The sequence below is a fragment of the Lichenostomus cassidix genome, chromosome Z (genome assembly GCF_008360975.1).
Source record: "Lichenostomus cassidix isolate B80296 chromosome Z, HeHo_3.0, whole genome shotgun sequence".
Classification (NCBI taxonomy): Eukaryota; Metazoa; Chordata; class Aves; order Passeriformes; family Meliphagidae; genus Lichenostomus; species Lichenostomus cassidix.
In genome coordinates, this window is record NC_139511.1 from 42,008,413 (window position 1) to 42,029,773 (window position 21,361).

A 21,361-nucleotide genomic window follows, 5' to 3' on the forward strand; every position below is an offset into this window, starting at 1 on the left:
GTAAATAATGAATATAAAGCACAAATCTTTACACACTAATACTATCTGTTTCATTAATATGCCATTGTATTTAATACAGTGACACTGGTAGGTATAGCATCTCAGACACTTGAAGGAAATAAGGTGGTTATCCTTTCACAGCCTGCCTGGGAGACACATCAACTTGCCCTGTTGCCTCTCTTTCCATTAACCACACTGCCTGCAGTCTGCAGGCCTACTTGCTCTGACCAGAGGAACCATTTTGCAGAATACGTGCTGTTCTTCATCCTGTGCCACTTAAATCTCTGCAGACAGGCAATTTCCTCCAGACTGAGGGGGCCTTGAGGAGAGGAGTTGGATATACAGGGGAGGGAGTAATTTCCCCTCTTCTCAGTTGCAGCTGTAGGGGTGGATTAAAGCTGCTTAGTCTTCCCCCTCTGCATCAATTCCCTTTCACCTCTGCTTCACAGGCTGGTTGTCACCTACAGTATGATCATCTTATAATTCATGGAGTGAAATATATACCTATGGTTGCTTTAAACTAGCTCCACTCTGATAGCAAGGTTACCATAGTGCTATGGATTAGTTCAAGATTAATTCAAGAAGCATTCATGCAATTACTCAGATTACTTTTGTAACAAAAGTCACATAAATACTAGCCTACATGAGTGTGTTTTGTTTTTTCTTAACCAAGCAATACTTATTTTCCATGTTGGAATTGGTGGTTGATCAATCTTCTCCTGTGCACTCTCAGCTCCAGTGATGCTTCTACCTAATAATTACCACAAGAGTTCCACCTACAAAGTTATTTTCAAACCTGTATATAATTTTTGTGTGTTATTTCCAGCAATAAAGACAATTTAACAAAGTCAGGGTTGCAGTATCCTCATAAGCAACACTTGTAATGCATCGGTGAAGAAATTTCAACCTATTTATCCCTGCTTATCATAAACTCAAAATCCTGATTACCAACCAAACCATTATTTCTGTCCTTATTGTTATTGTATGCAGGCCATATTTGATGCAATCTTTGATTTCTAGTGTGAAACTTCTCTGCATATCCCAAATCTGCTATTATTCATAGTTACATACCTCTCTATAACCTGTTGTTTTATAAAACATACATGCACCTACCAATACACACTCTAAGGTATATCTACCACCTGGACAGCACTGAGTGTTTTAAATAGTCCAAAGTTATACATCAACGTGTTTAAAATCTGCTGCAGTATCACAATGGAGTAAATGCACCTGTACATTTACACCTGTGTACAACTGGGAAGAAGACAGTATGTATACAGCGCATCCTGAAGACTTGACAAGCCCTATTTAAATAAACCACAAGAATGTCATAACAGCTATTTTCTGTTGTCAAGGGTGCAGATGTGATCTCTGCAGACAAAGATTTGCTGTTTTTAGGGTCATGACTGTGGAAAAAGCCTGAGGCCAGGGATGAGGAGGTTCTGCAAAACCTTTTCTGAGAGGAGAGGTTGAGGAAGTCTCTTTAAACTTTACAAAACTCTGGGTAAAGTTAAGCCAATCCAGAAATTGTCTACTTGAAGGACTTGAAGAGGCAAGCAGTCTGAAGTTTGCCCTTTGTCTCACTGATGCTTGGTACTTCCTGGTCAATATGATAGTGGAAGGAAGAGGCTGTGAGCCCCTGCAGTCTAGGAAAGGCATGTTTGAGGCAGCGTGTGTCTCCAGACTGAAAGGCAATAGAGTTTGGGGTCACTTAAAATGATGCCTACCTTGGGGGGCAGGGGTCCAGGCTACAGGCTTTCAGCAGCTGTGGAGGACGACGGCTGCTAACACACAGTGTCTCGTCTGCAGTCTCCCTAGTTTGTTTGTTCAGACAGGTCACCACAGCCTCCTGGACACCTGCACACAACAAACAAGGGTCACAGACAGCTCTCCATACCTGCGGGGGCAGCCAAGGTAAGAGATGGGCCCAATAGGGCCAGCAGGGCTGCAGCCTGAGCTGTAGATTTGTCATTGCTTTCAGTTTCTCTGAAAGGTTTCTCAGTGGCAGTGAATAGGCCATGGGTTCACTCCCTGCTCACCTCCCTGGACATAAAATGCTCTCCAGTGACTCTTTTTTTCCCAGCTAGTGCAATGAGGCACTTTATTTTTCCGCCCAAGTAGGCTAAGGTGTGAATATGGCCATGGCTTTCCTATGCTACATTTGAACCAACAGTATGACTGCTACACGTGCAATAGCTAAATAAAACATTCAGCTGTTCTGAGTTACTCTTCTGTATCGACGGGCCTGTACCTAAAGTAGAGATGCAAACCTGCAGAGTGTATCTGAGAGCTGTGGAAGAGCGGGCTACAGAGAGCTGGGAAAAAACGGGTAGCAGTTGGGACTAAGAGAAACTGGAAGATTTGGTTATTAAGTTTTAACTCAGAAATTCTTGCTAATTCCAAATTCCTTATGCAGTCTATGGCATAACAATTACTCTGTCTCACTTTTCCTATGACTAGGAGTATTACAGGTTTTTTTTGGATCACGAGGCTAAAAAAGCTAGAACATCAGGGATTGCAACATTACATGCCACAGAGGAGAGGACTGGGTGAGAGAGGACCTATTTCACCATGCTTGAAAGGAGTCTGAGAAGGGTCTGAGGATAACAATTGGCCTGAACTTCCTAAGAATCTAATGCGCAGTGGTTCAAATGAAGTGAAAGTATGCTTTTTACTCTCATCCCTGATTCCTGAGCTCCTGAGTTCCTGATTTTTTAACATCAAAATTACCCTGCAGTCAGCCAATACTGTTGTGTGTTTCCTTCTTTACAAGGTGCCCCATATTTTCAAGCTATTTTGCTATTAAAGTCATCTCTCAAAAGACTCAAGAAAAATTGTTAAACTGATACCCTCTTGGAAGGATAAAATTAATTGTAGTGATTTATAGTCGTGATTTATATCTAGGAAAGCAAACTAATGAAAGTTTTATATATGAATAAGATGTCCACTGCCCTGTCATGTCCATTATTTTTCTAGCTCAATCATTTTTCTGTTGAGCATGTTATCTTATTGTGGGCAACAAACACAGGTATATGGATTGTCCAGAATGGAATGCTGCTGGTTGAAGAACAGATGTGGTTCTCTACCTGATGGGAAATGGCACTGTGTTCAAATTACTGATCTCTACTTTGCATGGAACATCCGTGCACACCTGACATCACGACCAATTTGATGAAGCCAGGAAAGAAAGACTGCTGATCCAGCAGTGCGGAAATCAGTATATGAACTTCAGGAAGTTATTTGCCAAGTAATTGAATTAAAAATATTATTTACTGCACAATACATTATCAGAACAAAAGCTGTCTCCTTTATAATTGTTTTCCCTCAAAAAAAAAAGACATAATTTCTCAATAGGAAATCACAGTATAAAAGTTTGTAATGGTGGGATGTGAAACCAGGCAGAATACCATCAAATGAGAATTTCTGTGTTTATATCTACCAGAATAGAATAATTGTTACATGATATTTGATGACAGCTCTGGGAAATGAAGCCACTAACAGCAGACTAAATGACTAACTCATTCCTTCTGGTTGCTGCTTCTGGGAGGTGAAAGGTTACTTCTGCCTCTATCCAGTTACTTCTCCCTGGACTCCAAAACCAATAAAATTAGTTTGACCAGTCTTGCACCTATGGCTACAAGAATATCTGACTTAGCATCTGTTAATCTGGAAAGTCTGGAGTTGATGTCAGGCAAAATCAAATCTTGGCGAAAAGCTTTGGCTGACAATTGGAAGAGATGAAATTTATAAAGAAAAATATCTCTCACAAATAAGTCTCTGTGAGTTACAGTTGAAAAATACAAGCATAAGCTCTACATTTAAAAAAAATCACTTCAAGAAGATATTTCTAGGAACTGTTCAGGTTTTTGTTGTCGCAGTAAAAGTGTGATAAATTGTTACTGCTCACCAGTAACCTCAACACATGACATACTCTTGTAAAACCAGCATTTGTCACCACTTAGCATACCTTAGTGTCACAGTTTTTTTGTGCAGGAAACAAAGCAAAAGTTTCAGTGGTTTGACAGACATCTGTGAACTGCTCTACACATTGACTACCACCAGCAAGCTAAAAGTAAGCATAGAAAACCCTTGCATTATTTTCCACAAATTTTCTATTTGTGGTGCGCAAGATTGTAACTGATTACCAGTGAATCTGTACAGATTATTAACTCATAAAATGCTGAGTTGTTTTCAGTTCTGTAGCATATATTTTGTATTTATCTATAGTAATCCTTTCTTAAATTGCCTGAAAGTTGTAAAGTAAAATGACAAGAGCTGGCAAAATCTAAGTTTAATTAAAAAAAAAAGTGGAGTGGACCTATTTCTCAGAACTAGCTAGATAAAATGATGGGAAAAAAGGATATCAGAGGTGTGTGTTAATAGTCTATAGTATGTGCAACCTGAGAACTTGATTAACTTTGAGAAACTACAACTGCCAATTGACTACTAGTTTTAGAAAACCACACCATTACTGACATTTTCGCATAAATTTTCTTTTGCATTGGGACTGGGGCTGATGTAATTTAGTGCTGGGAGTTGGGGAACAGCTGAACCCTTAATGTATCCATTATTTATTTTAACTCGTATGAGAGGACAATTAATTTTCATATATTTGTGTTGCAAAGAGCAAACCAAGATATAAGAAATAAAAATGATACATGATTGTTACTGTGTATCAACAGACCCCTTTGACATTCAGCTTTTTTTGATGATTGCCTTTTGAGTGACCAGCTGATAAGGAAACAGACATATATGATACATTGATCACTGTCAGTGACAGTCTGAGCACAGATCCAGAAGTCCTGGGCTAAAATATGGTGTGCACATGGGATTTTTTACAGTTCTTACCCATGCCTTTTCAAGTATGTTTAGTCTCAACAATCTTAATTTTTTTTTCCAGCCTAAATTATTCTATGATTCTCAGTAGCCATAGCAAAGCAGCATGTGTGTGGGTATTAACTGCCAAGCAAACACTTGAAGGGCTAAAGGAAATCCAGCACAGAAACATTTTGCACTCACCTCCTCCACAGGACTCTGAGCACTCTGTAAAGCCTTCATATTCCCAGTCATAAAGCTCATCGATCTCCTGCAAGCTGCCATACAACAGCTGAGTCTCCTCTGGGGTGTATTCAGTTGCATCCCCAGTGCAGGGACCACTGTAACAGGCTCTCTGAGACACAGGTTTGGGACCTTCACATTCATCAATGGGCAGATCAGCCACAGACTGAGAGAAAGAGAGGAGAACTTGGCATTTCACAAGCCGCACCTGGCTGCCTACTCCACAGGTGACGCTACAGGTGGACCAAGCCTCAGGAATAAACCTGTGAGAGGAAGAGAGCAAGGCATATTATGTCCACAAATTGCCAGGCAAGCAAAAGCAGTATAGTCCTGTTCAGGCCAGAATTCTTTTAATGAAAAGCAAATACTTCATCTCATCATTGATTTATTAAAAAATACACATAGGAGGTACTGTTGACAACTCATTGGCAAGTCTCCTCATATCCAAGAAGAAAGACACCACCCTTGTAAAACTCATCTTGATTCTGAAACATCTCAGTGTAAGGCACCCAGCAATCTCCCAATGTGTGTGATGATCCCACTAGCTACCTTTTGCAAGTATTCAACCTAGATAATCTTCGCCTGAGTTATTATATTTTTTCACTAGTAAGTATTGAACAGGCTGCTGTTATCAGGTAATTCCAGTACTACGTGGAAAATAATTTCAATTATTGTTCTTGTATTGCAGTAACTGGTTTTAAGTCTTAATTGGAGGCTAGCAAAAGATAAAGAATTCATAATTTCTTTTGATTTTTTTTTTTTTATCTCCTTAGGACATATAAATTTTCTCTCATTAGAAACAAAGCAGTGTTCCATTCCTATTTAGGATTTGTTTACCTGTTGCATTTGCCTCACTGATTAGTAACACTTATATGCTCCAAATTTTTCCTTATGAAAGTCCATGCATATTTTATTAAAAGCACTATGCAGATCTGATCACAGGCTGAATTTCATCTCATTATTTTCCTCAACAATGGAATAACTCATCAATTTCTCTGTGTTGTCACTTGCTTTTTCAGTGTCAGTGCTAGGACCTGGACTAGCATTTTACTCAAATATCAAGCAAAAGATTTACATTTAACTCTATACCACATCATTACTACCTTGTTGCAGTAATGTAACACATCTTGTTTTGCTTAGCTCATGTTTAACTATGCTGACTCCTAAATCTATCTGAAAACGTTAGTTTCCAGGGCACTCCATAACCTGCAATACTTATGCTAGATATCTGATGACAGTGGTATTGGAGGACAAAAGTAATGAATACAAGGTAATTTAGATAGTTTTGTCTAACTGTTTTGCCTTCTCCATTGGCCATTCTTCCAGACTTTCTGCACAGGCAAGTTCTAAGACAGCAGTCTCAGTTACACTTCAAAGACTAGAACAAAAGAATGAATAGTTGGATATGGCACTGATCCTTGCTGAACCTCACAGGAACAATTCCTCTTGATAACACTTTCCCATTAACAGTAAGTGCTTGGGATCTGTCTGATTCTGCACACTCAGGTTTTGGGATGTATTTTTCATGGAAACCTGGCTGTCACTGGCAGTATTCCTCTTCATTTAGTCTTTATTTTGGTAGACCATGCCAGACTTGGATAGCTTTGCTCTGGGCTGAACGCAATACACCTGTCTGTTTCTGCTGTGGTCCAGGGCTACTTGGGGCTCTAGCAAACTCATTTCTCACCTTGAGAATCCCATGAACAGTTTTGATAGGAAGAAATCCTATTGTGATCGGCATATTTGAAAATATTTTTACACACTTCTCTCTTTCACCCACTGCCTTTCTCTAGTTGACAAAAGGACTTTGCCTCCATGGTGAAGTTTAAAAAATCCAAAACCTAAAAGGAAACTTAGTGTTTTCCTAGTGCATATGCATCATAATGTCCCTGACTGGAACATTACAGTCTTCTGGAACAAAGAGTGTGCATCTCTTTACCCACATTTTGTGGGTCTTTATAACATCTTGTCATAAACCTGACATCCACCGCTAGCACTATACACAGAAAGCAATAGAAAGAAATTAATTGCAGCCATTTCTGTAACTTTTCAAAATATTTATCAATGTGCTAAAAAGACTGCAAGAATTCTTCCAGGAGCAAAGCTCTTGAGAAACTAATGACGCAGAGTTATTCAATTTTCCTACTCTTAAGACGTTTTATCTTAAAATATCAGTCTTGTTTCCAAGATGGTGTCTTTCATTTTGAGAAGATTATACTCTTTAGCAGTACAGGCGGGCCACTGTAAGACTGCCACTGCTGTAATACTATTTTGATGTGGAAAACCTGTCAGAGATTAGGTGGTTCATATCAGCCACTGTGACTCAGACATTTGTACTAGTTTCAATGTACAACTTCTTAACTTGGTGAGATGAAAGGTAGAAACCCTCATCAGATTATTATTACTATAAAAAAAAATCCTGGTCTTCATCAGAAGTAGTCTTCCTTATATCTTTGAACAACTTTGATTTGTTGAAGGCTGCACTCTAAGCCAAAAGGGAGGATATTTTGCAAGGTATTAAAATTACTTATTTAGAAAACCAGGTATACTTCAAAAACTCAGAATACAGCATGATGTATATCATACATACAAACACAGGAACAAAAGGGAAAGGACATAGGAGAAAAGTAAGAACATTACTAGCATTACTAAGAATAAAGAATAAGATTACTAAAGAATATTACTAAAGAAGACTGGATTCTTTCCAAAATGAGGCTTCTCATTTCTATAAATTTCTACAAATTTCTGTAAAATTTCTATAAATGACACCTATAATATGATTTCACCCGAGTCAGCATAATGAAACTAATGGTGTACCTTCAGGAAATGATATAGTTTTAACTATCCAGGCCCCATTTCTACATTTTAAGTGATATCTTTGGAAATGTGGTTTAAATCTAATACAACTGTTAGGTGATAAAGAGAAAATAAACAGAATCAAAAGAGTTAAAAGCAGAAAAAAAGGGGGAAACTAAAGAAAACCCCACAAAAAATGTCTCCATATAGTACTTGTCACTAGAAATGGAACATTTACGTAATATGAATGTATAACATAAATATACCGTGTTTCTGAATTTTCCATGATTCTAACACTAGAAAATTATAAAGCCTTTCAAATATCTTTGTGTTGTCATTAATGACAAATGTTGCGAATTGGCGAGCAGAAAAAATAAAAAGTATATGAATAAAAAGGGGACAGTTAATGGATTTAGTTATTTGTCTTGCACATAGCTCATCTTCCACTGCTCAGCATTGTGCATTTCTGTATGCTAACCTCTGAGCCTACTTGGAAAATGGGAGTGGAATAGATTTACTGAGAAGTAGGTTTTTTTTGGAAAACAGGAAATCATGGAGGTGTTTCAGCTGTCATTTCACACAGTTTAATTAAATCCCACTGCGATAATTGTCCCTCTAATAACAACACTTATAAATAAGACAAAGGCAGTAATTCGTTCATTCAGCTAAGGACTGGTGTATATTCCCCTCCAAATAGCAACATATATGTAACTGGGGAAGTCAGAAGAGAAACAAAAAGACAATGTCAGCGTTCAGCAAACAGGTCACAGTTGCTCAGGACGAGACCCACAGAGAGCTCTGCCAAGTGCTTTGGAGATCTCCAAAATTCTTGATGTATGTAATCTCAGCCTCTTCTGTCTAGGACTTGGGTTCCTACAACATGTGTTATGAAGAAAAACAAGCGTCTGCATACTGGTATGCTTTGAGCTATGGAGAAAAATAGCTAATTTTCTTCACTGCTACATAATTACATATTGCCCTTAATTTTAATTGCTTAACAGTTTTTTATTTGGCACCTTTTTTCCCCTCTTGCTTTATTTGTTCGTTTGTTTTAATCCATTGTTGGGTAAATCCATGGCTTAAATGAAGTCTGAGGTTTTGAGACTTGGACATCCTAGTAAGACTGAGTGTTCTAAGGCAGAGATGCCCATCTATTAAAGCATCTAAACTCAGATACTACTGGTGAAATGAAATGTTCAGTAGCTTGCTTGAAGGCTTGGGAATTTGCTGCGATAGAACCAGATCTGAGCACAGACTTCCAGACTCCTTGTCTCAAGCTGAAATGCAAGCTTATCCTTTTCCTCCAGGAAAGGCCCCTGTTCCACAGGTTTCAAGGCATGGGTAACACCACAGGATGCTCACACACAGCACTGGATAGCTGCTGGTGTCGTTGTTCAAAGAAGTGAAACGGTTGTCATGACCACTTATCAATAAAATAGCAGGGCTCAATCTGTAAGAGTATTAACACTGGAGGCAGCTGCATAGGTCCTGTTCCAGTCAGACTGATTATGTTCTGTCCTTCCATAGTTTCCTTTTAGTTTGAATATGACTTTCCCATCTGGTTTGTGTCTTTTTATTCAAAGCTGTTGGTGCTCTTCATTCACAGCTGCCTTTCCCCACAGGGAAAGATAACTGCTTCTGTCCTGTATTGTCATTACACACAAATCTTAAGTAGTTGGGACTGTATAGAGGGGTCCTTGAAGGAATAGATAGAAATCATTACCTAATGTGATACATTGCTGACCTTCCCTTTGACCAACCATGTTTATAATTTTTTGCCCATTACATCTTAATATGAAGAAGTTTCCCCGCACTTTCTTCTTCCTCTTCACTGCTTGAATCTAATGTGGACAAGCAATGGCCAGCAGATAAAGCTATATATGTCCTCGCTATATTTTTTTGGCAATTCAACAATCATAACATGCTTTAATTTTAAAGTTAAGCTGTAATAGGAAGTTTTAAACTTCCTTATTAACCTGTGAATCAGGTACAAAGAACATGATGGAAACTGTTCAACAAGGAAAATCAAATTAAAATAGCTTATGTGTCTTTAGAATCATAAATACCTTCTGAAAAGTAAGAAAGAGATATTGGGACACCCTGCCACACTGGCCTCTCTGTCCATATATGATTCCCTGAGGGCTTTGTCACCCCTGCTAATGCATGTCAGGAATTTCCTTTTGTTTTTTACTGAACTGGCCCCATCACTATGATGGTGCCATCTGGCATCCAGACATTATTTTTTGCCCTCTCCCCATCACTCCCCACCCCCCCTTTATTTTTTTATGGCTAGCACCAGGGTTATTTATGGCAGTATGTTAAAAGCTGGATATGGTGTTAACATACAAAAGCATTTTTCAAGAATTAGAGACAGAAATCTTTTAAGAAATCCTCCACCACTCATAAACCCAATCTCATTACACCTAGAAAACCCCATGCTTTTTTAATCATGACTGCTATTCTTTCTGACTCTGGCTGTCACACTGTGCTGGTGTAATGAGCTACAGTGGAAGAGATCAGACAGAAAGATACTGTGGCTCCTTCCTCAGATAACATTTCTAATGCCTGATGGATGGTCACTTCAGGGACAAACAGCAATAGGAGAACAACATGTACCTCAGCAAAGGACAGCAAGGCCTTCTCACCTTAAACATCCTGACAAAGATTACATTACTTTATTATCCACATGGAATATATCATAGTAGTTCCGTCAGCAATTAGTATTTCACTGATCCCATCTAAGGGTGCAGTAGGTGAGACAACACAAACATAACTATTCACTCTAGTCTTGATGTGGCTGAATTGGTTGTGATTAATTCTTTCAGCTGCAGAACCAATGAAGAACCATTTAACATGGATTTACATTTGAAGGCTGAGTGCCCAAGTGGATTCTCTGCTATCTATTCAGGCCTGAGCTCCTTTAAAAACCTTTCCTTCTTCTGTGGAATTCTAGGGAGTCAGTTTTCTACTCAGTTATTTAGTTCAGCGGCACATGTGGAAAACACTTCCACTGAATTTCCTGAAGAATATCAACCAAGTTTGACAGAGGAATAAAATTCTCTGTGATAATTTTATACCTCTGTCAGCATCAGTTAATAGGAATAAATTCAGACATTACTGAGAGGAGAGGAAGGCAACTGACAGACAGACATATACAGACAAAATTCAACTGTAAGTCTTGCTTGCATTAGAAATTCCTGAAGGTATAAATAATGGAAGGCACTACACACAGATGGAATAAAATTGCAGCATCTGGTGCTCTGGCAGCACATATTGGAGAATGACCACAAATTACAGGTGGAAGTATAGTATAAGAGAAATACTCTAGCTTTATAACTCATAGCATTCAATTTCATAACAAAAATCATATTCAATAGTCACAAAAATCAGAAGACAGCAATACAGAGATTCATAAATGTGAGAACTCAATTAAAATAAGAAATATGCTGAAAATTTTCAGTTTTAGCTTTTAAACTTCTAATAAAATATAAACTTTGAGAAGTACAATAGAATTGCTTATTGATGAGGTTGTTTTCTCTGTCTGAGGAATAATAAAGCTGAAAGGGTCACAGTGGCAGGGGAAGAATGGTCTGTTGGCTACAAAGAATAGCCCTGTCTATAGAGGAGAATGGGGCAGTCAGGGACTTGGTGGTGTAAGAAAGCTTGGCAAAAACTTCAGATGAAGTGGGAGGAAAGAATGAATCATTGCTGATGCCTGCCCCAGTGGAGTAATGAAATTGGTAATTACTGCACCAACACAGAGTGAAGAGGAAAATTATAGAAGCATAGCTTGTCTGAGGAAACTTGCATTGCTGCAACTTAAGTAAACATACTTCTGAACAACACTGCCTCTTCAGCACCTATCCATGGCCCTGGAGGCCTTCTGCTGTTCTTCCTGCACCACAGCTGCTCACATTTAAGTCCACAGGCAGTTAGTCCATAGCCAGCAAAACAGCTGACCACATCACACAGTCTTGCACCAGCTGGTGCTCAATCCAACATTAAAAAGCTCTCAACTGTTCCAAGCCTCAAATGACCACGTATCTACCCTCCAGACTGATCATTCACCAGCCAAAATATTAGAGTGGTAGCCTGACATTGGTCAGAGTGGTGGGCCATGGAGTATTACACTATGTCTCTGCACAGCTGCAGAAGAAGAGGCCAAAGGTGCATTATCAGGGACTACATCTTACCCTTGGTGCATTTGAAATCCCTACATAGCTGAATGAAATGATTTTATAAAGCTGGCCCCAAAGGAGATTGTTCCTTGTACCTTGGTGAGCTCTCAATGTTTTGTCTCTTTTTTATATTATTCCATACAGTTTTTCAATCTTATAACCAGGACCTGAAATGAATAACTGTTTAAAGTCAGACATTAATGGAAAACAACATTGATAGTGAGGGACTGAAACCTGATTTAGGTGGAATTTCACTGCTTAAGATTCCTGAAACAGATTAGATATTCTGGAACAATCTGCAGATGGCTGCTACAGTTTACAAATGGGGATTGCATTGATGGCTCTTCCAGCATAAATTTTCTAAGTTTTATTTGGTTTTCCTGTCTCATGCCTTATCAACAATAATCATTCCAAACTAAACACAAGGCATCTCCGAGCTTTGGGAAAGTTTATGGAAAGACCCTGACTTCGTGCCCTTTATTCTTCCTGTTAGTCAACACATATAAAAACCTGTATTTGAATTCAAGTAGATTTCTCATCAGCCTAAAATAAAGATTAGAAATGCTCCTAGAGGTGTGCCTTGCAGGGAGAAAACATACAAAATGTCACCCCAAGGCAGACTGAATGTTGTCTGGACTGTGCCCTGCTGTATGGGAATGATAGTATCCCACTGGCATCACTGAAGCCTTGCAGTAGCTGGAGTAGACAGAGTGTCTTTGCAGAAAAGGGCCTTCAGGGCAGCAGAGTAGTGGCATCAAAGTATGGAGGTATCATAACTGCACTTAAAAATAAATTGAAGTTCTTGAACCCCTTTCCCTTTAGATCTCTCAAGGTCTGTATTAGTATTACAAGTAATAAACCCACCAGTTTTTCCAAAGTGTTTTATTAAAATACACATAATGATAAACAAAAGGTTATGCCTATTCTCTACAAATCCCTTGTTAATATTTAAGGCTCATATACCATATATATATATACACAGACATATGTATAACTATACTCCTTTTCTACAGTGCAATCAACCTTGTTCACAAAACCGATCAAAAACTTTCTTGGTGTAACAAATTATTCCCAATACAACCACATAACAGCATATCAGTATGTTCCTATTTTATGTATGTTCCCAAGGTTTATTTACAGTTTGATAAATGCACATTTAGTTAAGTAATTTAGTATAGTCACAAGAAAAATCACAAGAAAATAAACTGCACTTTACATATGAAACATTAGTATGTTCACAATCGTCAAATTTTCCAGGTTTTGACTCTGAATTAATCAGATAATTAATTCCATAAAGCCTATGGATCTCTGGAGGCAGTTAAGCATTTCCTTATACTATATGTGATAGCTGCTAGTAATATATATAAACACATATGAATGTGTACATTTGTCTGTGTATATGTGTGTACAAATGCATGTGTATACATATATTGGTCTAAATGCATGTATGTACACACATGGAAGCTGGATAATTTTTGGTTTTTTTAATTTTAAAGGACATATTAGATATGTCTCCATCTTCTTGCAATGTTCCTGTCTCAAATGACTTCAGATTAATTATGCCAAAACTGCAATTATATTGCATAACAATGTTTTTTAATCTAATACACAGTTGCATTTGCAATAAAAAATGCCATGTGCTCAGACACAAGGATCTGGATATTGATGGAAATTGCATACAGAGGTACATGCAATTATAGCATGCATTTATCACCGTTTCAGGTAAAAAAAATTAAAACATAATCATAACATTCTTTTTAATCTCTCAACCTTATTCCTCCAGGCTTATGTGGTACATATCACAGGATTCTATTTTATTTCCTGCTAATTTTTTTTTTTCGCTGTTACTACACCTTTTCTTGGGGAAAAAGGCAAGGGAGAATCATCACTGGTGTCTTGTTTTACCACTTACTTCACAGGGTGTTGAGAAAATAAATAAAGCTGCCAAGCTGTGAAGATATAGTGGTAACAGAGAACATATAAATATATAGGTAGATGGCCTCCTATTGTAATAGTCTTATAATTACCTCAAATAAAACATGTGTATATTTGCTTAAATTAAATCTGCGTTTTCCCTCTTGAAACCTGTCTCTTCACACCTAAGTGTGATATAGCCTTAAGACCATAGATTTCCACAGGGCTGGGTTTGTCCTTTACACTCTAACAGAAGCCAAATACATTCAAGAGACTGCGCTAGTTCTGCTCACCCCCCAGGTTCCCATATGGAAACACCACAGAATCACATTGGATTGGAAAGGACCTTAGAGATGCTCTTGTTCCAACTGAAGGTGCCACAGGCAGGGACACCTTCCACTAGACCAAGTTGCTCAGAGCCACATCCAACCTGGCCTTAAACATCTCCAGGGAAGGAGCAACCACAGCTTCTCTGGACTATGTAAAGAGAACCTGTTGTAAGCAAATTTTTGAGACTTACGATGGTTCTTCAGATACTGCTCTTCCTTCCTCCAGCTCTTGAGCCTGCTTATACCATGGCAACTTTGCTTCCACAGGAAGTTTCTCTATGGAGCAAACACAAGCATGTGAAAATAGGAAGCATGTGGTAATGCTGCTATGCGTGCCACCCTCCCTGTTTTCTCCAAGCATGCAGGTGATGCATGGGTGCCTTCTCACACATGAAGGCTGAGCACAGAGAAGAAAAAGAGAAATGAGAATGGGGAGGAGAAGGAAACTCTTTCATCACCTAGAATATATCACTTACAAGGCTATGTGGCCAGATATTTCACTATTGCAGGTAGAAGGGCTATAATGCCCTAAAGGCAGACAGCCAAATGAAAGTTAAGTCACCTTTCAGTTTATACAACTGGACTGCAAAAGTAGACACTTTGGACAGTACTTTTTTGGAGGGAATCTTGCAAGTGTAACAGGCCTCCATTACACTGTAAAGGAAAAATGTGTAAAGTCCCTGTATTTACCTTTACATTTTGGAATTTCAGAAGAAATGCTAAGCTTGGGTCTTGTAGATTATAAAAAGAAAGAAAATCCTGCTTTGATGAGTGACACCACAGGAAAACTGTAACAAAACGGCCCAGCTATGCTTTTCAACTGTTTATCAGTTCATCAGCTATGTGGATTCAAAAAAATGAGCTTGATATTTTTTCTGTCATTTCTGATGGAAAACAGTGGAGCTGTTTTTCTTCCCCTCCAGGATGTGCACTCAGTGTAACGAGCTGCTCTGCACTGGAGAGTGCAGGGCCATGCTGCTTTGCAAGCCAAACTCCATTTTCACGCAATGTCAAAGTGGAGTAGTTGAGCTGAAGGCAGCAGAGCTGTTTTAGCTGTACTGGGGTATAAAGCAAGAGCAAATTTGTCACCACAATCTGAGAAGGAGCTCAGCATTTCAACAGAGCATTCTGGGCTAGGATAAGGGGTAAAAAACACAAACAAAGGGCAGTGAGGGTTTATATAAGGATGGACTTGTACTTGCCAACAGCAGTGGGTTAATGTAATTCTGAATAGTCAGGAATTTTCTGTGACTCTGATGCGCAGAGCAAAGAACACCTCACACATGCACATGAAATTTTCCATCTCTCAGTTCTATCACAGAGGAACAATGACCTACAACTTGAATGCACAGCTACCGCAACTTTAGTCATGCAAATTTCCTTGGAGCACATTATTAACTAAGGAAAAGAGGGACAGTAATAGAATTGCTGATTCTATCTTGGAAACAGCTTGCCTAGCTCTTAATCTAATGTATTAATGCCATTTAAGGATGAATGCTTGCCAGCACAGCTCTTAGTTTAATCTATATTTTACTAATCATCCAAAATATGTAGGAAATATTTCTATTTATATATTCTACAGTTTGTTTTATGGGTTTTGGAAAGCCAAATCTTATTTCTGTGTTTTTTTTTCTTGGATGCAGGTGCTTGTAAAAAGCAAAAATTCTTGCGTAACATTACCTGTTTTGTGACTTTTTAAATAACTTTCCTTTTATAAGAGGTGTAGTTAATTATCATCTATGCTGTAAAATTTGTTAGGGGATTCAAAATGTTGATGTTGTACAGTGTGCTTTGACAGAAAAATGAACAAAAAACACTCCTAACATAAGCTAAGGAGGAATTTTTACCTTTGGAGATTAAAGTAAAATATTTTCTTTTATAAAACACTTCCAGTATAACCAATTAAATCATATATTATACACAAAGTTGTATTAGATGAATATGCCTTCTCTGTTGAAACTGAAAATCATTACTTAATCCAGTGATATCCTAATTTTTTCCCATTATTGGTGCAGCATAAAATGCCTTAGGGCTTGAATTAAATAAAATTAAATAAACCACATGAACAATTTACCTTCTATTTCTTTTTTGCAGAGTGTGTTAAGATAAGAGAGATTTCCACATTTTTGCCTTGCTACTTCAGTCAGCTAGGAAGATTGTTTTCTGCTTAGAGTTAATCCAGTTGCAGAAAAAAACCCAGGCTAGGACTAAAATATTCAGTAGATGAGAGTACCTTCATTATCCCTACTGCTCTAACTTTCTAACTCTAGCTGTGTGAAATAAAAAGGACAAATTTCTAGTCTATAAATAAAATAATATGGTTTGGAAGACACCTCTGGATACCATCTGGTCCAATGCTATTCTGAAAGCACTATTCAGCCTTCAGTTATACAAATACTCAAACATTACCTCTTGCAATATGAAGGGAGAATTGTGAGTATTGCAGCACAAAGATGAGGACGAAAATTAACCCAAGCAAGCTTTGCACAGGACTTTCTCATTTCATGTGAAAAAATGGAAGAAGGAAGTATCTTCCTACAATCTGAAATTAATCAGAAATTATGCTGCAAAGGGCAGCATAAGATCTTATCCAGGGTAAAGATGCCATGCTCTTCCAAGAGCTGGTTTCTAGCAAAGAGTAATTTACTTTGTTCCCAGACAATTCCCATTTGAAGACACTTCATGACAGACAGAGGTAAGCAAAGCTTTCCTAGCTGGCTTTACACCCCTCTAAGCAGAAGTCAGTTGTGGGTGGTTTGCAACACAAGATCCCTTTTGTGTCTTTCTGCATTTTGCTTACACTGAATGATGCAGCCAGACGGGATCTTGCATTACCTGTGTTCTGAACACCATAAATACAATGCCCCATAAAAGCAGCTCACTGAATGAGCCCAAACCCACTGAATACCTGTATGAGGCTCAGAGTCATGCTAACACAGTCACAAGGCCTTTTTCTTACTTTTCTTTTTATATCTTGGAAGGTGAATGGAGCAAGCTCAGGTTGGCCAGTAAAATACAGTGCAAACATGGCCATTGCTCCCCAGAGACACCTTGTCTGGGCTTCATCCCTCTGGTGGCTCACAGATACAATGAATTCTCATGGTCATAATAAACACGAATCTTGATTGGCAAGTGGCTCTAATTATCATTGGCCTCTAACTGCAGAAATTGAAATTACAAATTTCACTGTTCTGTCTTGGAAGAGCACAAGATCATGGGTCAGTCTTATTTCACAGGGCTTCATAAAAAGTGCACTTAGTATGTTTCAAATGAGCAATTCTTTTTTTTAAAGGAATTGTTTTCTTCTTATGGTCGAGTGCAAGTCTACAGTTTAGGAAAGTTACATCCACCTGAATTGCTGCAGCCCAGAGCTTTCCATAAATTAGTCAGCATATGGGCAGAGATGTGGTAACACTGGTCTCATGCATGCTCATGCATCTGTGGAAATGGCCAAATACATGCGTCTGCTGTACCTGGTCACTGCCTTCTTTCTAACATTCCCATCCCATAAGAACTTCCAAAGAAATGCAGAAATATTTTCTCCTTCTTTCAATAAACCATGGGGGTTTTACCTCAGTATTAGTCTCTGCTTGAGGCCCAAGTAAGAAAAATATTATGATACAAATTGTGAATACTCCTTGCTATAAGATATTTCTGTCTCACAAATTTTGCAGCCTAGATAGTAAGAAGAGCCTCATGATGAGATATGCTTGCTTCTGATCTATTTCAACCTGAAAGTTATGAAAATGCCCTTTTGTAATTAGTTACCTTTATTTACCATAGGAATTATTTATATACTAAATTTCAATTTATTTTAAAACACAGGGCAGATTGAGCTTGGACGCAAACTGTCAGGTCAAACCAACTTAAACTGCAGCCAAATCTACATTTATATTGCTTAGTCTGCTGAACCACAAATTAACAATGAAAAGCCCTCAGCTTGTAAGAAAAAAAGAGGTCAGCAGTCATTCCAAGCTGCCAGCAGACAGACAGGAGCAGACAGACAGGAGCAGACAGGTGCAAAATCATAACTGGGTGCAGGTGGAAATGGTGATGCCAGCAACAAAACAAAATGGTTGAACATGGAAGAGCTCTGAAAAATTTGTGAACACCATTCTGCCTCATTACCTTTGGGTTTGTAGCAAGGAGTGGGTACAACACATTCTTCTTTTATGTGTGGCTTTGTTTTAGGACTACAGCCTCCTGTATGCATCCCCCTGTGGTCAATGCAAAGGACCACACGGTATCTGAGTCCCTGTCCACAGGTCACAGTGCACTGGATTTAAAAAAAAAATTAAATGGAGAAAAAAACCGTTGTGTGTAATACATCAAAGCAATCATAAATAAAATGGGAATATGCTACAGAAGTATCTGTACAATGAAGAGCCAAACATGATGCAGAAACACACAACCTTGAACATAAAGTATTCATAATATTTGGTAATTATGGATAAGGTATAAAACTGACAGAAATTTTTGACATTCTGCTCAGAACATTTACTTTATTTGGACATTTTGCCACTGGACTTCTCTGGCAGTGTCACTCCTGCAATGCTGCCTACTTGGCTCATGGCCATCTGACCCATATTGGATATGCTCAGTAACACCCTGTCAGTTTCATCTGGAAGCACTCTGCTTTGCTTGGACAAAGTACAGGGGCTTATGCATCAACAGGGGTTACACTCAGCCATTTTGGAAAAAAGCACCAAACAGAATGGGGTACTGTTGGCCTTTCTTCCCTCAGACACTTTCTCAAGTACTTAAATTTTTTTTTAGGGTTTTTTTTTTAAAATTAATTTTTCTTTAGTTTATTTTTGCTATGCTTCATCAATGTTTTCCCCCTATACAGAATGTTTCAAAATTGGTTGCACAGGAGAGGATCAAAACTACCAACCAGTCAGGAGTGCTATGGATATTACCACTTTGCTCTTAGATAACAGCTTTCATGTGGAAATCAGCAAACACTTTGCCATCAGTCAAGAACACCTCATCTGTAGGTAAGCTAGCCTAGCTTCTAAAGCACAATTTACTTGTTGAGAAACTGGGGTGGTGGGAAATTATAGTGAAGATAAGTCTTTATGTACAAAGTTTAAATACTTTACTATGTTTGTGGAAGGACATTTCCAAGACATTTACTTTCATATAGAAGGAAAGGCAAATCAGGAACAGACAACTACAACTAGCAAAGAGCACAGTTATATGCAAATTTATGTACTTCTGGGAATTTCCCAGCGATTTCAAGTTTCAATTTATGCTGAAATATTGCAATACAGAAATACCAATACATGATTACTGGTTTTGATTTGTGCATTTCATTTATATTTCCAGTCTATTATTAGCAGCAGGTCACAAATGAATATTACAGAGCTGAGTTATTTTTCCATCATTCTCCTTGCTTATGTTAATCTAATTAATATATTTTTCCTGAGTGTTTACTTTGCAGTTAGACAAATAGCATAATTTAAAACAGAGGTGTTGGTAATAAGGAGAGAAAGCAGTAAATGCTCCTACTTCCAAAAACACACTAAACTATAATTTTAGATATTTTGCTAGTGTGGTAAATACAAAACCAACAAAGTTAAGTTGATTACCGGAGACCATTCCTGAGCAAGCCACTTTGGACAGTCAAATATATTGCAAGGCTGGACAACAGGCATCTTTGGAGTATACATGCATTTCCATTCTTCCACAGGGCTGATGTGCCCCTGAATGTCTTCTTCCACACAGGAGACGCTGCGGCTTTGAATGCCCCCTCCACAGGATGAAGAACAGGCAGTCCACGGTGTACTTTCCCATCTAGGAAAACAGAGAGGCATCAGGAAACATTACCCTTGCTTTTAAAAAAAATTAATCATGTATCTGTCTATTTTCATACGTGCCCATAGCAGCAATGCCTGCTCAGGGCTGGTGTCTTTTAAGTCACAGTCAATAGTATGAAATCTCCTCCCTCCCATTAACCCAATTACTACTACCACAGAAAATCTAAATACTTTACACTTAATTGTGTTTTTTCTCTTTTTAATTGATGGGATGATCATATTTTCACAGTTTTTAATATTCTGAGTAATCTTTGTCAAAAATCACAGGAAACTCAGTGTGCTCTGAGGCTGATGCCCCCTTTGAAGAAGACAAAGGGAAAGAGCAGTGTTTTTTTTCAAGGAAGTAACACAGTAGAGAAAAAAGAAAGATGAGAGGAAATGACCAAAAAGAAAATGTGACTATACTATTAAGATCCATATCCTCTGATGGATAAACCCAATGGACCTTGTGTCCTTGCAGTTAAGGCAGTGAGAGGAGCTGAGAAGCCATCTTTTCTTTACAAGTGCCATTTGAGAATGTAATGAAAAATCCACAGAACAATATATGCATGTTCTGAAAAGCTAGGCATACGTATAAGAATAAGCCTTTTTTTTCCAGTGATGCATATGCTATAAGATATGTATTCCTATCCATGTCTGTCCACACAAAATAGTCTGGTATTGCCTCTTTTATATACGACCCCTTGTACCAGACTGGATGTGTGTCCACTCTCATGATCCAGTGTGGCTATTCCTGTACATTCCTGTGCATGACTGAGGTACAGAAGTGTGTGTGTTCTGCCTACATGGAAATATTTAAGAAGTTTTTTACCCCACAAAGTAATGTCCTTGTCATAAGGACACTTCAAATACTGTTTGAAAGAATGATTTTGGTCAGAAGATTTAATTCTTTGACTTCAAAAAATAGTGTTTGTGGAAAACACTCCACCTGTTTCCTCCTTCAGACAAGAAGTAAAAAAAGTGAAAGGTGAAGATTTTTTTCCTCCTCCTTAAAGAAAAGGAAATATTTTTGTTGAGTAGCAATTGTTGAGCAATGTGAAAAATACTCTTTCTCTCTAATTTGGCATCATATCAACCCATATTCTTTTCATCTGCTCCAGTACACCTAGCAATACTCTCACCTGGCTACTGTCTGATAGTGCCATAAAGCTTAATGTGAAATGGCTGAAATTAATAGTAGTCTTATTCAATGCTTTAAGAATAATCACTCATATGATTATTTCCATGAGAATCTTGAGTCTTACATTAAAGACATCTTAATTGTGAC

The 21,361-nt window shown here is 38.2% G+C and overlaps 1 protein-coding gene across 1 annotated transcript in view; it reads right to left on the bottom strand.

Annotated features, from left to right (window-relative positions):
• The window catches only part of ADAMTSL1 (ADAMTS like 1), a 176,455-nt gene that overhangs the window by 69,407 nt on the left and 85,687 nt on the right, over nt 1-21,361 (bottom strand). Inside the window, exons 11-15 of the mRNA XM_085041985.1 lie at nt 19,867-20,071; nt 18,404-18,551; nt 14,467-14,551; nt 5,020-5,321; nt 1,728-1,857 (exon numbers count right to left, since the gene is read on the bottom strand). Of these exons, the coding sequence (XP_084898111.1) occupies nt 1,728-1,857; nt 5,020-5,321; nt 14,467-14,551; nt 18,404-18,551; nt 19,867-20,071 (870 nt within the window). The remainder of the gene's footprint in view (nt 1-1,727; nt 1,858-5,019; nt 5,322-14,466; nt 14,552-18,403; nt 18,552-19,866; nt 20,072-21,361) is intronic.